We start from the raw sequence: 16,413 nt of genomic DNA, 5'->3' as shown, positions 1-16,413 counted from the left end.
ACACACACACATACATATATAAAGCCAGCGGCTGGAACGAGCAGTCGCTATGATGCCCACTCTGGCCAGCGAACCAGCCCGATCAGGGTTGAGGCCAGCCGACCAACCTCCCGCAGCCCCTCCCCCCGTAGCCGGGCCACCCCTGATCGGACTCTCCCACCCTGATTAAGGGTGGGGCCAGCTGGCCAAATGACCCTCCCCCCGGCCAGCCTCGCCCCTGATTGCACCCCAATGTGGGGCGATGCCGGCCAATTTCCCGCAGCCCCTTCCTCTGGCCAACCCCACCCTCTATGGGCCCCCATCACCTTGATCGGCCTGCAGTTTCCCACCCCCACCCCAATAGGGGGTGGGACTGGCCAGCCAACCTCTTGCAGCCCCTCCCCCCCCAGCTGGCTCCACCCCAGATTGGCCCCCCACCCTAATTAGGGACAGGGCCCGCAGGCCAACCACCGATGGCCTTTGCCCCAGGCCGCTGGCCCCTGATCAGCACCTGCCAGCCCATTCGGGGTGGGCCAGCTGGCTCACTGCCCACAGCCCCTCCCCATAGCTGGCCCCGCCCCCAATCGGCCCCTTAACCCCAGTCAGGGTTGGGGCCTGCCAGCCAATTGCCTGCGGCCTCTCCCCCAGCTGGCCAGGCCCTGATCGGGCCCCAATCAGGGCGGGTCAGCCAGCCAACTTCCCACCATCTCCTCCCAACAGGCTCAGCCCCAATCCACCCTGATTGGGGCCAGACTGGCCGGACCCTACCTGTGCATGAATTCGTGCACTGGGCCTCTAGTTTAGACATAAAATTTGAAACTGGAAAAAGATTTAAAAACAAATTAACCATGCTCAAATCATGACTATTTTATGGTCTTTACAGGTAGGTATTTTAGATCAGGAATGCATTACATAAATGAGTTCTTTTTTAAAAAGGGAAAAAAAGAAATTGACTAACTTGTCATTTTTACTTGAATAGTATTTTGAAGTCACTAATATATTGGATTAAATTTTTTAAATGAATATGTAAAGCATCATAGCTAATAATGCTGTTTGGTTTACCTGGATGTATTTCCAAATTTAATATGGAAAAATCTTGTCTTGTATTTTAGGGTTGGATTAGTAGAATCTAAAATCCGTGTGCTTGTTGGAAACTTGGAACGGAATGAATTTATTACTCTTGCCCATGTAAATCCCCAGTCATTCCCAGGAAATAAGGAACATTATAAAGAGTGAGTTAATTATTTTTTAATATTATATTTTTAAAATAATGTTATTTGACATGCACTGTTTAAGATGAGTTGTGAAACTGTTGTTTAACAGGCATTGCTGGGGGATGATACATTATGTATTTAAAACAAACTACATGCTATGTTGGTAGCCCATGGACCCCAGCAAAAACTCCATCACTATATTTGGGGCATCTTTAAATATATATTCAGTATGTCATTTTCAAAGCCATTTAATCCTTTTAACAAAACAGTGTAATTTACCAATGTTCTTGGCATCAGTTTTAAGAATTTGGCCAAACCATTGAAATTTGTATTTATACTTTTACAAAACCCCAAGTTTTTTAAATTACCAAATAGCATTTATAAAAGTGTAAAGAATTAATGGAAATTTAAAAAATTTTTTTACAGCAATAATTACGTATCAATGTGGTTCCTTGGAATAATTTTTCGGAGAGTAGAGAATGCAGAAAGTGTTAACATAGACTTGACATATGATATACAATCATTTACTGATACAGGTAAGACTTTGTTATCATAGAGCTATGGTTCTCAACCTTGGCTCTAATGCAGTATTATCTGCCTTGGATCTGGCTGGCTGAATTTGTAAAGTTCTACAGTTGGTTAAGTGAATATGATACATCCATTTTATGAAAATCTATGCTATTAAAGTGAAAGCATGTTGAAACAATTTCCATGACATATTCAGTAGGAGGGGAGCTTGCAGAACAGTGTGTATAGTGCACTACCATTTATATAAGTAAAGAATATATGCATGCTTGCTTAGAAATAGAATATTTCTGGAAGGATATATACTTTTAAAAAAGAAAACTAACAGAACTGGTTGCTTCTAGGTGTGTTCAGGGGACAGGGATGAGGACACTATTGAATACCCTTGAACCCTTTGAGTTTTGTACCATGTGAATGTAATTATCTGTTTTAAAACAGAAAGAAGATTAAAGAAACTCTACAGGTGATTCTTAGTGTGCACAGCCAGGGCTTGTAATCAGTCATAAAAATGACTTGATTTTTACTTTTTTTTTTTTTACATAAAATATATTATTAGTCAATGCAGGCTTGCTAAATGTTTCACAATTATTCAAGAATGTCTTTCACATTAAGCTCCCTAATAACACCTCTCTGGAATATCTTAATATATCTGTTATAAATTTGGAGTTGTCTTAATCTGGAATAGTGTACATTCATACTATCAATATTCTTGATTTGACTTCTCTGAGATTTCCAAAGTCTCTTTTTTTGTTGTTTTTGTTTTTGTTTTGTTTTTTTTTAAATATATTTTATTGATTTCCCACAGAGAGAGGAAGGGAGAGAGAGAGTTAGAAACATAGATGAGCGAGAAACATCAATCAGCTGCCTCCTGCACATCTCCCACTGGGGATGTGCCCGCAACTCAGGTACATGCCCCCGACCGGAATCGAACCTGGGACCCTTCAGTCAGCAAGCCGACGCTCCATCCACTGAGCCAAACCGGCCCCGGCTTCCAAAGTCTTTTGAACTAGCCCTCACGTTTGTCATGAAAGTGCACATTCCTTATATCACCTTAGCACTACTGAATCACAACTCTGGGAATGGAGCCAGAGAATCTGCAAGTTGAAAAGCACTTCTGGTGATTCTTTTATCAGCCATCTGGAATGAAAACAGATATAAATTTTTCCATTCTAATTTGAGCTCAGTTTTCAAAAATGAAGAGGTTGGGAAACTATATTATAAATTTATAAAATGTTCTCTAGGTAGAAATACTGAAACCCCAAGAGATAAAATGATTTACCATATTTCACAATAGTTACCATGCAATAGAAGCCCTCCATCCCTGTCTTCAGAAAGTTTATAATGTAACTAGAGGCCCAGTGCACAATATTTGTGCACTGGTAGTTTCTCTAGCTGCTGGCGGCGGCTGGCTGTGTACTCCCTCCCTTCCCCCAGCCAGCCCCGCCCCCTGGTCAAACTCCTGAAAGAACTCCTGGGGGGTGGGGGGGGGACAATTTGCATACTACGCTTTTATTATATAGGATTGGCTAATCACAGTTAACATACATTACATTCTGTGGTAGTTAATAAAACTGGTTTTCTTGTAAGGTATGAAAAACACTAGGGTGGGAATCTAGGGTTGTGTGTATTCTGATCCCAGCAAAGGTGTCCAGGGCTGACGATCCTCATTGCCCCATCTGAATAATAAGGATGTACTTCTAGATGGTTTCTGACATTTCATGATTGGCGTAGTAAAAGAAGCTTCCTGGAGGGGGAGAGCTTGGATTGCATCTTGGATATTTGGTATAAGGATTAGCTTAGACCTTGTAGTAATTTTGAGAAGAGATTTCCTTTTGGGAAAATAACAGAAAATGATTTAAATAAAACCTTTTTTTCATATATTTATATTGTTAATGAGATATTATTTGGAGAAAGTCTTAGAAGTTGGACATAAGAAAACCGGTTAGTATTTGATTAGGATTGTGACCTGGTGAAAATGTTTTAGAAATATTTGTTCTGTAAAAGGGGTTATTTGTGTTTGTGTAGTGATGAGTTGTATGCATTTCAGAAAAAGAAAACAGTTCTTTGTTCAGAAAGAAGTTTCCATTTAACCTATTGATATTGTTACAGTGTACAGACAGGCAAACAATATAAACATGCTAAAGGAGGGAATGAAAATTGAAGCAACTCATGTTAAAAAAAAACAGCTTCATCACTATCTTCCAGCAGAGATCCTTCAAAAGAAGAAAAAGGTGAGTTTGTAATTTTAACTCTCCAGTATGGTTCCAGGGAACCACTTGATTTTCATTCTTACAGCTCCAAAACCCATTGAAAAGAAAGAGGGGCAGTACAGACAATTCAATCTAAGACCAAAATCTCACCTTCATTAATCACAAAAGATAATTTGTTTTATATGTATTTCAGAATTGAAAAGTTGTCTCATTTGCTTTTTGAAATCCTAAAAACTTTCCCCTCCTTTCAGCAAAGTCTTTCTGATGTCAATCGTTCAAGTGGACCTCAATCCAAAAGATCATCTCTGGATAGCAATTGTTTGGATAGCTCTAGAGACACTGATAATGGAACACCTTTTAATTCCCCAGTGTCTACAAACAAACCTTCCAAGCCTGATATTTCTCCTTCAGGAGAAACAGAAAGGTCTGTATTTCGAAATTGTCCTTTCAGTCTTCAGTTTATTTGAGGATAATGTAAACTTTTCTATACCTTTTCTAAATACCTTTTAAAATTGTTAAATTATTTTATTTTTACCAGTTAGTTTAGAAATACTGGAGAATTTTTGATAATCTTATGGGACTTGCTATTGGTTTATGAATATTTGGGACTAGGTTAGTACACGGAAATGCATACTTTTGAAATTTTTTTCTCTTAATTCTCACTAGGTCATCTGCCTTTTTCTCCCCTTTTCTCTTCTCAATGAAATATTAAAGTAGGAGTACTCGAAAGAAGTAATCCTAAAATGTTAAAAGTGTTTTTAAATAAGTAAAATTTTAATCATTTAGTGATGTTAATTTAACACTGTTAATAGGAATAACACTGAACCTGCTGCTGTGATTGTGGAAAAGCCATTGAGTGTTCCGCCAGCTCAAGGACTATCTATTCCAGTCATTGGTGCAAGTAGGTGTCTACACTTTTGCTAGTAATGATTCTACTACATATATATTTAATTACTACAGTCTTTCTTTTTTTCCTTTTCAGAAGTTGACTCTGTAGTAAAAGCTGTATCACCCCCAGCTGTGTGCACCATTCCTACTGTAGTAGGACGAAATGTTATTCCTAGGATCACAACACCCCACAACCCTATCCAGGGACAACCACATCTAAATGGGATGGCAAATATAACTAAAAATGTTGTGCCCAAAAGGTCCCATTCCCCATCTATAGATATGTCTTCAAAGAGATTAAAAGATATAGAAAAGGTAAAGTTGCAACTTTAGTGGTGATTCAGTAGTTGATTTTTTAAAAATTAACTTTAAGAGAGTACTAAAAAAATTTATAATTCTCCATAGCTATCTTAGTGTTCTATTATGATTTGACTATTCAAAAAGAATATTTACACTCACCCTAAAGGAACAATTCTAATTGTTCATCCTAAATTCAAATTATTAATCTATCTGAAAACTTGAATGATTAATATGTTTCTTCTTTATTGGCAACTAAACAGTCATATTTGTGTGTTATAATGTAGATCTCCTCTGCCTCCAGTAGAGGGTGGTAAAACTATTTTATTTGTTATAAACTGAATTGTTTTAACCAAAAGATCACTCAAACTAGAAATTAAGGGTGGTCGGTTGAATTCAGGCTAATATAAATTCTTATATGTTTGTAAGTAGTTTTGATGATAGCCTAATCACTAGTTTCTTAGTTTATATAGGTTTTTGTATATTTTTGGTAGGTAATAATAGCAATCATTTTAATGTTTATATTTTAGTTTATTCGACTTGAATCAAAGTTTAAGGAATCACGTGCTGCTGAAAACAGAAAAAGAAAATCAGTGGTAAATATATTATAGTGGTGTGCTTCAAAATACTTTTTTTTAAAAAATACATTTTATTGATTTTTTACAATAAAAGGGAGGGAGAAGGATAGAGTTAGAAACATCGATGAGAGAGAAACATCGATCAGCTGCCTCCTGCACACTCCCTACTGGGGTTGTGCCCACAACCAAGGTACATGCCCTTGACCGGAATGGAACCTGGGACCCTTAAGTCTGCAGGCCGACGCTCTATCCACTGAGCCAAACCGGTTAGGGCAGGGGTGGGCAAACTTTTTGACTCGAGGGCCACAATGGATTCTTAAACTGGACCGGAGGGCCAGAACAAAAGCATGGATGGAGTGTTTGTGTGAACTAATATAAATTCAAAGTAAACATCATTATATAAAAGGGTATGGTCTTTTTTTTTTTTAGTTTTATTCATTTCAAACAGGCCGGATCCGGCCCGCGGGCCGTAGTTTGCCCATGGCTGGGTTAGGGCCAAAATACTTTTAATGAGGCATGTATCAGGAAAAGTACTGTATTTGAAAGTGGGTCAGATCTATCTGTAGAGTTTTGTTATATTTTATTTCATGTAGAAATAAGCATTTGTATATCAGAGAGACAGTTTACACTTGTATGTAATTCTTCTTTTTGTTTAGGACGCCATTGGAGGAGAATGTATGCCTATTCCAACTATTGATACTTCACGCAAAAAGGTAAAACAGTCTTACTGATAGGTGATATCAATAGGTTAAAATGCATAGTTAATGTATAGGTATAAAAAGCTTATTAAGAGCTTAGCACTGGGTAAAGGGAAAAGGTAATTAGATTTTGTCCCTATCCTCACAGACCAGCAGTATAGTTGAGAGTGGAAATAGCAAACAAGGTATATGATCCTAAATATATGTACCTCAAAAGTCTAAAAAAAGACGAAGTAGTTTAAGATTTCATGATTTATTCATGTTATGTTCAACCTTTGTTTTTTACTTAACCTTTAAAGTAGTTTAGTGCCCAGCATAGTAATTTCTTACCAACACTTGATAATAATAGTTTTTTCATACTTAAGTTCTTAAAACATGAGCTAAAGTGCCTCTAAACCTCAATTTAAAAATTATTTTTCAAAGAATACCATTTGAAACTAATAATGTAGTATAAGTAAGCATGGTAAACTGATAAGCAGGTCCTCAAAAGTCAGCCTTGTGTAAATCAGAGATAGTTCTTCTCTGAGAGTTTATAGTGAACAAAGAACAAAATGGCTTATTTTCACACGCACAATCCCCCATTAAAAAATACAGTGCTTCTCAGTCAGCTGTCACCCCAGCAGGTTCTAAAGCAAAATGGAAAGTATCATCATGTTTTGTATTAGTTGTAGAATTTGTACAAACTGCTTTTAACATAGGAGTGGGTTACAAAAAATGTGGGTGTGATAATGGAAGAAAAAGCTTTGAAATGGATATTAAAGTATGAAAGCATGAAATGACATGTCTGGGTTTTGCGTTAAAATATTTCATGTACAAAGGGTAGGAGCATAAACCAAACAAATGTGGCAAAATGTCTGAGTCTTGGCTGTGGCATCTAAGCCTTCATTGTCCTATTTTCTACTTATATATATGCTTGAAATTGTTCATGTTGTTTTGAGTGGATGTGGATATCAGATATTTGTTGAGCCAAGGTAACATGAGAGAAAATTTAACTCTTGCAATCATCTTTGACATGAAGCTAGCATACTGTTTCCATTACACAAGTGTCTATATTTTAGGTGTCTTCATTTCTCAATTTCTCAGACTTTGCCTTCATTATTTAATAATCTTTAGTATTCTCAAAATCCCTAATATGTATGTCCCTGAATTTCACCATCATTGAAGTTATCTTGCCTCACTATAAAGTCAGTTGTCCTGAAAACTTTAACAGTGTTACAGAAACCAATTGAGGGATATAACTGCGCATCAAATTTTTACACCTAACACCCCAAGAGTTTCCTATTTAGTGACCAAGCTCTTCTTATCTCTCTGTGCCATTGCCTGACTTAGAGGACTATGTTCTTTATGTATTTCTCAGTCTAGAAGTAGTGATTGATTTAACAAAGTCCTCTTTCATATACATCACACTCTTTGTACTTTTATCCTTCCTATCCCTCTGCTTTTCATCTCTTACTGTAAACACTTGGGGTTATAAGGAGTATGTTCCTTACAGTGAAGTCTCGGAATCTCTAACTAGAATGTTGTCCTAATATCTTGATGTTAGTCTAGGAAAGAAGAATGTCACTGCTTTCCTGTGCCAGGTTTTAAAAAAAACTTTTTTTTAAAAAAAAAAAAAAAAAAAAAAAAAGTCCCCCAAACAAGAAATGCTATGAACATTGGGATAAAATATTCAACACATACTTGAATGTTGAGGAGATTAAGGATTTGGGAAAAACTCAATTATGACTGATTTACTAGTTGGGCCTTACATTTGCTTTCCCTTCTTTGTTTCTGTTTCTTTCTATAGAGACTGCCCAGTAAAGAACTACCAGATTCATCATCTCCAGTTCCAGCAAATAACATTCGTGTCATCAAAAATTCTATTCGACTGACTCTTAATCGGTAAAAGCAGTGCCTCCTTATTTAGGTGAATATGCAATCATTAGTGATACAGATGCAGCCACTTTTTTAAAAATAGAAGTGGCTGTCATACATAAAATAAGGTGAAAGTTATAGTCATGGATCTGACAACCTTCAAGTGGTTTTTGAACTCTCACACTTTGATCTGCAGATGCAGTAGCATCCTCTCATTGATTGCTACATACACTTCTCTGAGGATCACGTGCTGTCAAATTGTCATCTATAATATTATGGCTTTGTGTTGGAGGTTTTACTGCCTTAACTTTTGATGCTTAATTCTCTACTATGGGAACCAGTTCTTGGCTCTTTGGACACTGATAAAACAAGTCCTGAACTCCCTCTCCCCACTTTTTTCCTTTTTATTTTCTTCCTTTTTCTTTTTTTTTCTTTTTTTGATCTTACATTGTAATCATTGTATAAAATTGAAAAAGTTGAAAACAAAAAAAAATTGTCTTGTAATTTCCCAAATGTTAACATATTTACTTTAGCATTGAAACCACTTTGTGAAACATGAGATGAATGAATGTGAGGTATCTTTTCTGCTTTCCTCATTTGTGTAGATGTACTTAATGTCTCCTATTGATTTAAGTTATTTTTTCCAGATTGGCACATGGAATATTTAAAAAAAATTTTTGTGTGTGTGTGTGCCTTTCTGTCTAAAATGTTCCATAGCTACCAGGGAGGATTAGTCTAGTAATTACATAAATTTTCTATATTTTGCCTCCCATGGAGGCCTTCAAAATGCATCTTTATCAAAATAGAACCAGGATACTAAAAATCAGTATATGAATGGTGAAATTGTTACATATCATATCTCATGCCATTCTTGTTAGCTGGCTGGTATTTTTTTACTGAGTAGCAACTCATTCCAGCATTAACAATAAGATACCTTTAAGTATGGCAAACTTGTATTTTTGAGGTGTAAATTTAAATTGGCATGATAATTCCTGACCATCACCTACCCCACAACTTCACACATTTTCTTCACAGACTAGGCATGCAGAAATAAGCAGTGGATTTTATTGGAACCCAAAGGCATTTTTGAATAACATTGTTACCAACCATTAATTGGCTCAGGACCTTTGTAATTTTTATTTAATTAAATGAGTTGTCTTTTTTTACACTGCTTTTTTCAATGCATTTCGTAATATTTTTTAAGTTTCATGAACGCATGCTCAGTTTATTAAAATCCATAACCATGTAATTCTTGTAATATGTTGATTCAGTGTTTTGTAAATGAAGTCGTATGTATTTTCAGAGTATTTTTGTATGTACTGTAAGATACCATCTTTTCAAAGAGAAAACTTTAAAACCTTTATTGTCTCTCTTGTCTAATTTTTAAAATATGGATTATGCTTGAATTTTTCTTAAAATGAAAATGTATAGATTACACAGCAAGGATTGGCTGGTATATACTATTCAGCTTTCACTCCACATTCAGTATGTCCAGTAGGAAAAAAAAATGGTCCATTTGAGTAATGCAGGGAGAATACTTGGTTGTGTATTTTATAGGACTTATGGGACAGCTTTTAGCCAATGGAGTAATAATAGTCCATTTTCTCTTGTGAGCCCTTTACCATTGATTGAAATACTTGAATTCTGGTCAAAGAACAGTATCCTTCTCTCACTTCTGTTCCATGACCCTTGTGTCCCTGAAATGAAAAGTCTAGTGTTTCACTTGTACAAAGGAAAACTTAAAAGTAAAGAAGATCAAGAAAAACATAATCATTCTGTTAATTCACTTTTGAGAAGAATGTATATTCTGCAGCTTTGGGGGGTGAAATGTTCTACAAATGTCAATTAAGACCATCTGTTCTCGTGTGTCATTTAGGGTCACTGTTTCCTTGTTGATTTTTTTTTTTTTTGTCTGGAAGATCTATCCAAGAAGTCAGTGGGAGTGTTAAAGCCCTTTACTATGACTGCATTGCTGTCACTATCTCCCGTAAAGTCCTCCAAAAGTTTTTTTTAATAGAGTTAGGTGCTCCTATATTAGGTGCATATATGTTTACCAGGGTTATATCCTCTATTTGGATATTATGTAGTGACCTTCATTGTCTCTTGTTTTGGCCTTCATTTTGAAGTCTATTTTATCAGATATTAGTATTGCTACCCCAGTTTTCTTTCATTTCTATTTGCATGGAAAAAATTTTTTTCCATCCCTTCACTTTTGTCCTGTGTGAGTCTTTTATTCTGATGTGGGTCACTTGTAGAGAGCATATATGTGGATCTTGTTTTCTTATCCATTCAGCTACCTATGTCTTCTGATTGGAGCATTTAATCTATTTACATTTAAGGTTATTATGGGATAGGTACTTATTTATTGCCCTTTTCTTTATGCATGTGTTTCTGTTTCTTATAGCAGTCCCTTTAATATTTCTTACAATGCTAATTTGGTGATGATAAATTCCTTTTGCCTTTCTTTTTGGTCTGTGATGCTCCTTCACCATCTATTTTTAATGATAGCCTTGCTGAATAGAGTAGTCTTGGTTTCAGATCCTTGCTTTTCATTTCCTTGAATATTTCTTGCCATTCCCTTCTGGCCTATAGTTTCTCTTGAGAAATCAGCTGACAGCCTTATGAGAGCTCCTTTGTAGGCAATAAATTGCTTTTCTTTTACTGCCTGTAAGATTCTGTGTCTTTAATTATGTGTCTGGGTGCGGACTCTTTGGGTTCTTCTTGCTTTGGACTCTGTGATTCTTTAACTTGTGTGACTTTTTCCTTCACTGGGTTTGGGAAGTTTTGTGCCATTATTTCTTCAAATAGGTTATCTATCCCTTGCTTATTTCTTCTGATACCTCTATAATATAGATATTGTTATGTATTATGGTATCCCACAGCTCTCTTAAACTGTCCTCTGGTTTTTGTTTTTTCTTTCTGGTACTCTGATTGAGTTTTTTTTCTAATCTTCTAATTCATTGTTCTTATCCTCAGCTTGCTCTAATCTTGTTTATTCCTTCCATTGTATTCTTTATTTCTGCTATGTCATTATTTCTGACGAGTTGTTTTTCAAAGTTTCTATATCTTTTTTTATGCTGTTGAGCATCCTTACAGTCATTACTCTGAATTCTATATCTAATAAATAGTTTATCTCCATTTCATTTAGCTCTTCTCTTATTCTTTCATTTGTGGCTTCTTTGTCTCACCATATTTCTTTTGGCTGCCTGTTTGGGTTTGTTTCTATATATCAGGTAGATCTGCTACAACTCCCAGGCTTGGTAGGTGGCCTTACGTAGTGGGTAACCCGTGGGATCCAATGGCACAGTCTCCCTGGTTACCAGATCTGGGTGCTCTAATGTTCCTTGTGCATGTTGCATGGACCCTCCTGTTTTAATTTAGCTTTGATTGCTATTGGCTCTTTAGTGCATGGGTTCAATCCTCAGGTTGGCTGACAATGAAGCTCAACCCCAACACAGCATGCAAGCTGCTGTGCAGTTACTTATCACACAAAGCGGAATTCTCTGCAGGGTTTGGAGCCTGCCAATATCTCTCTGTTGATATACTGCTTGTGGAGCTTATTAGAACCTATTTTGTTGTCAGAAAGCTGGCCACTGGGTTTATTGGTTTGGGGCTTCTTCAAATGGTCTCTGGTTCAGGCCAATGTCAGACTGTTTGTGACGGGCCTTGAGTACCCTGTTTAGAGCTATCAATGATCCACAGCTTGTGGCTCCCTCTGCTGGTCAGGATGCATGGGGGAAGGACCAAGCTGTGCACCCAGGTCTGCTTTTCTTAGCCCAGGGCCCAAAGGCAAGTCAGGCAAAGACTCACAGCACCCAGAGATCCACCTGTATCTATAGGGTGATTGTTAGTCTCAGTCACTTAAAAAGCCTCAGACTGTAGAGCACAGCCCAGCCTAAACCATAGGGTGGGGTAAGAGGGTTTCTAACAGGTGGGGCAATTTCTTCCCCCCAGGCTAAGGCTGCATTGATGGGAAAGGTCTGCCTGAGATAGGTGGCTTCTGCAGCGTGGGGGAGTGACTCAGCACAGGCATCCCAGCCACTGCCCTCTCTGCTCTCTTCTTGCTGAGTCACCAACTCCAGACTCTCCTCACACAGCTCTAGTCCACTCTGCCCTCCCACTGCTGGAGCCCCAGGTAAGTGGCTGCAAATGAAATTTAGTGTGTTGGCCCTTTAAGGGTGTGTCTGTATTTCTAGCTCTCTGTCCCTGCCCAACAGAACCCTGGTACTTTTCACAGCCAGATGTTATTTGGGCGCCTTTCCCACTTCTGGTGCTCTGGGCCGGAGAGCCCAGTTTGGGCTTCCCCAGACTTCTCAGAGGGAAGCCTCCCGCAACTGAGATACCCTCTGGAACCTCAGCTGCTGCCTGTGGAGCCTAGCCAGCCTCTCACACCTCTACACCTCCTATCAGTGTTGATGTTGTCTCCTTTTTACATCTTTGGTTATAAGGGTTCTCTCCAGCTAATCTTCAGTTGGTTATTCAGGATGATTTTTTTATATTTTAGTTGTAATTCCAATTTGGTCCTGGGAGAATGTCACTGTAACTTCCACGTAATCCCACCGCCATCTTGGTATCTTCCCCCTTGAATTCACTTTTTATAGAGGAAAAGACAGGAATAGAATCCCACAACCAAGTTGTAGTTTCCTTAGCAAAGCAAACCTGTTCTTTTAGCTGAACGTTTTCTAAGTCACTGTCTTCCTTTTTAGTTTTCAGTGTCTTCACTTCCCGGCCTCGGAGTCAGCTTTCACATGGCGGGGCCCTGATTATGGCTGTGCTTCCCTCTCGAGTCTTTATATTTTCCACGGTTCCTCACTACATTCTCTGCATGCTGGTGCCATATCTCTTTGAACTTCCACCTCGGTTTCTGTGTTCACCATTCTGACCACATCCTGCACTCGGCAGGTCAGTTTGGGGGATGGCCCACACACGTCCCAAGTCCCACAGGTTGCGGCATGTGGCCTCCAGCTTGGACTCCTCCCGTGCAGGCAGTGCTCTTGGTCCCTCTCCCAGTCTTTGCCTCGGCTCTGGTACTTTCCAAGTCATGCCCTCAGGCTTTGTCCCTCAGCTTCTCTCTTCCCCCATGGCTTCTCCTTGTCTCTGTCCCTGCAAGTATGATCCCTGGAGCTGTGGCTGGTCTCTGTCCCCCGCCCTCTCTCTGTACTTGGCCTCCTTGTCTTGGTCCCTAGAGTTCTGCTGCTTGGACTTTGTGACATCCATTTCCAAGTCCTTGTGTTTCTTACTTCCCCTGGGAGTGCCCGACTGTGCAGCCCAAAGGTGTTTTCTGAGGTCATCTGTTCTCCATGTATCAGCTTCGGTTCTTCTCTTGCTTAGGAAAGCTGTTTTCTTAGCTGAACTCTCTCCTTTATTTAAATATTTTTGTTGTTTTTGTTTTTGAAACAATGAAAATCTCTGTTTTTCAATACCTTACACAAATTTCCCAGGAGACCAAATTTTGCTTAAGGGCCTGAGTCCTGACTTTTGACAGTGTGAGGCAGTTGCAAAACTCACAAAAATTCCACAAATGGGCTCTGGAATTGTGTACATCAGTCTTTTCATTTTCTGCATTAATGCATTTTGAATTTCTTTATCTCCTTTTTTTTCTGGCTGAGGGAAGTTCTTCAATTCTCTCGATTCTGGCTCATTAGTGCGAACTAATCCTCTCCATCACAAACCTCAAAGTCATCTTCATGGTCTTCAAAATCATCTTCAAAATTGGCTGTGTAGTTGTCAGCTCAAACATTTTCTAAGTTGATGTCTTCCTTTTCAATTTCCACAGTCATCACTTCCCAGCCTTGGAGCCAGCTTCCACGTGGCGGGGCCCTCGTCGTAGCTGTACTTCCTTCTCAAGGCTTTATCTTTTCCATTATTCCTCACTACATCCTCTGCATGCTGGTGCAGTCCCATATCTCTTTGAAATTCTACCTCAGTTTCTTTGTTTACCATTCTGACTGCATCCTGCACTCAGGAAAGTCAATTTGGAGGGTGGCGGCCTGAGTATATTCAGGTCCCACAGGTTGTGGTGCATGCCTGCCAGCTTGGGTTCTTCCCTCCACACATGGTGCTCTCAGTCAGACTCTGGTCCCTCTCCCAGCCTTTGCCTCAGCTCTGGTGCTTCTCCAAGTTATGCTCTTGGGCCTTGTCCTTCAGCTTCCTTGTCCTGGTCATCCCTTCTTTTCCCCCATGGATTTCTCCTTATCTCTGTCCCCTTGAGGATGCTCTCTGGAGCTGTGGCCGATCTCTGTCCCCTGCCCTCTCTCTGCACTTGGCCTCCAGTCTGGGTCCCTGAGCTTCTGCTCCTTGTACTCTGGGATGTCTGTTTCCGAGTCCTTCTGTAGTTTTTTTTTTCCTTATGTTTCTTTTACCTTCCTTGGGAGTACCGACTGTGCAGCCCTGAGGTCATCTGCTCTCCATGTATCATCTTTGGGTTTTCTCTTCCCAGGCTCCATCACCGCTTGCTGGCCCAGGAGGCCGCTCTGAGCTACGCACCCCGGGAGGAGAGGCCCGCAGCGTTATATCTTCCTGTATTCAAATATTTTGAGATTTGCTCTACCAATTCTCTATTTGAGTAAAGGTGAATGATTATGAAAGGACCAATTGTCACCTGACTTCAGACTTTGAAAAATTCTTTAGTAGGGGATTTGATTAAATTTTATATGTGATGTATTTGCATTTTTGTATTTAATATCTACCTATTCTCCCCTTCTATTATCAGTCTTCAAAGTCTCTTTAAGAATTCCCTGTACATCCATGTTTACCTTAGTATATAAACAGATTCTTTGGAGTGATTAGTGGAGTTTTTCTTTAATAAGAAAGCAATAAGCCTAAACCTTATACTATAGTGTAGTCATTTCTCTTGTTTTAAGGGTCCATTCAACATAGGGTTAAGACATAGTCAGTGGTTCAAATTGGACCTCTCAAAGATAGCATTCTTCCACCTGTTTGGTAACTGGGAGTTGATGAAATGCTTTTAAGATGTGGGTTTGGTCAAAAATGAAGTGTTTTTATCCAGAACAGTAGGTAGGATGTTCAGTACATTTTGTTACCATTGTAGGAATCTTCCATTGTACTGGTTCCAAGTAAGTATAAAGGCAAAGTATGATCTGGGAGTATATATTACGTTACGAGGGACTAAGTAAATGTGTTGGATTTCAGGTGTGAAACTATACTTAGAAATACTTTTTTTAAAAGTCAGAACTATCTACATACGTAAAAGTCTAAGCGACCATCTGACCAACCATCTGACCAGTAGCTTTGACATGCAATGACCACCAAGGGGTAGACGCTCAATGCAGGAGCTGCCGAGCTGTGGTGACTTGGCAGCTGCAGAACCAGAAAGGAGGGAGCCCGGTTTGGGGGTGCATCCCCCGAGAACTGCCCTCACAATCCGGGACTCTTCAGGGGATGTTGGAGAGCCGGTTGCAGCCCAATCCCCGCAGGGCAGGCCAAGGGACCCCACCGGTGCACAAATGCGTGCACTGGGCCTCTAGTTCATTATGTGGACATGTTCATTTTCACAAAGGTTAAATTTTTATTTTATTTTATTGTTTAAAGTATTACAGATAGCAGTGCATATGTCTCCTTTTTTTCCCCCCATTGACCTTCCCCCGGGCTCCTCTACCCCCCGGCACATGCCCTCACCCCACCCCTCCCAGTGTCTTGTGTCCATTGGTTATGCTTATATACATGCATACAAGTCCTTTGGTTGATCTCTTACCTCTCCCTACCCCAACACTCCCCACTTCACACTGTAATTTTACAGTCTGTTCCATGCTTCTCTGCCTCTGTGTCTCACAAGGGTTAAATTTTAATCTCATTTTTCAGTGACTGGTTCTGAAAATTAGTATATATCAAAGGAAAACAATTATCTGCTAATTTACCCTTAGGGACAATTTGAGAGACAGGGTTTGTGGCTTGAAATCTTTTTTTTTTTTAATATATTTTATTGAATTTTTACAGAGAGGAAGGGAGAGAGATAGAGAGTTAGAAACATCGATGAGAGAGAAACATCGATCAGCTGCCTCCAGCACGCCCCCTACTGGGGATGTGCCTGCAACCAAGGTACATGCCCATGACCAGAATCGAACCTGGGACCTTTCAGTCCGCAGGCTGATGCTCCATCCACTGAACCAAACCGGTTAGGGCGGCTTGAAATCTTTTAACATTGGGGCAG

At 39.3% G+C, this 16,413-nt stretch overlaps 1 protein-coding gene across 8 annotated transcripts in view; it reads left to right on the top strand.

Annotated features, from left to right (window-relative positions):
- The window catches only part of PAPOLG (poly(A) polymerase gamma), a 41,234-nt gene extending 26,206 nt beyond the window's left edge, over positions 1–15,028 (top strand). For 2 of the 8 annotated variants that reach the window (XM_006778572.2, XM_015557927.1), the window contains exons 14-23: positions 1,092–1,211; positions 1,620–1,729; positions 3,828–3,949; positions 4,180–4,352; positions 4,741–4,829; positions 4,911–5,131; positions 5,644–5,709; positions 6,348–6,404; positions 8,176–8,270; positions 14,683–15,028. In XM_006778572.2, coding sequence (XP_006778635.2) covers positions 1,092–1,211; positions 1,620–1,729; positions 3,828–3,949; positions 4,180–4,352; positions 4,741–4,829; positions 4,911–5,131; positions 5,644–5,709; positions 6,348–6,404; positions 8,176–8,270; positions 14,683–14,812 — 1,183 coding nt within the window. In that variant the 3' untranslated portion in view covers positions 14,813–15,028. Of the gene's footprint in view, positions 1–1,091; positions 1,212–1,619; positions 1,730–3,827; positions 3,950–4,179; positions 4,353–4,740; positions 4,830–4,910; positions 5,132–5,643; positions 5,710–6,347; positions 6,405–8,175; positions 8,296–8,439; positions 9,605–12,197; positions 12,379–14,682 lie in introns of those variants that run through there. The other 6 variants (XR_001512289.1, XR_001512290.1, XM_015557926.1 and 3 more) reach the window with 6 other exon arrangements.
- The last annotated feature ends 1,385 nt before the right edge of the window (positions 15,029–16,413 follow it).

The sequence above is a fragment of the Myotis davidii genome, unplaced genomic scaffold (genome assembly GCF_000327345.1).
Source record: "Myotis davidii unplaced genomic scaffold, ASM32734v1 scaffold6, whole genome shotgun sequence".
NCBI classification, from domain to species: Eukaryota; Metazoa; Chordata; class Mammalia; order Chiroptera; family Vespertilionidae; genus Myotis; species Myotis davidii.
This window is presented reverse-complemented; position numbering and strand designations above follow the sequence as displayed.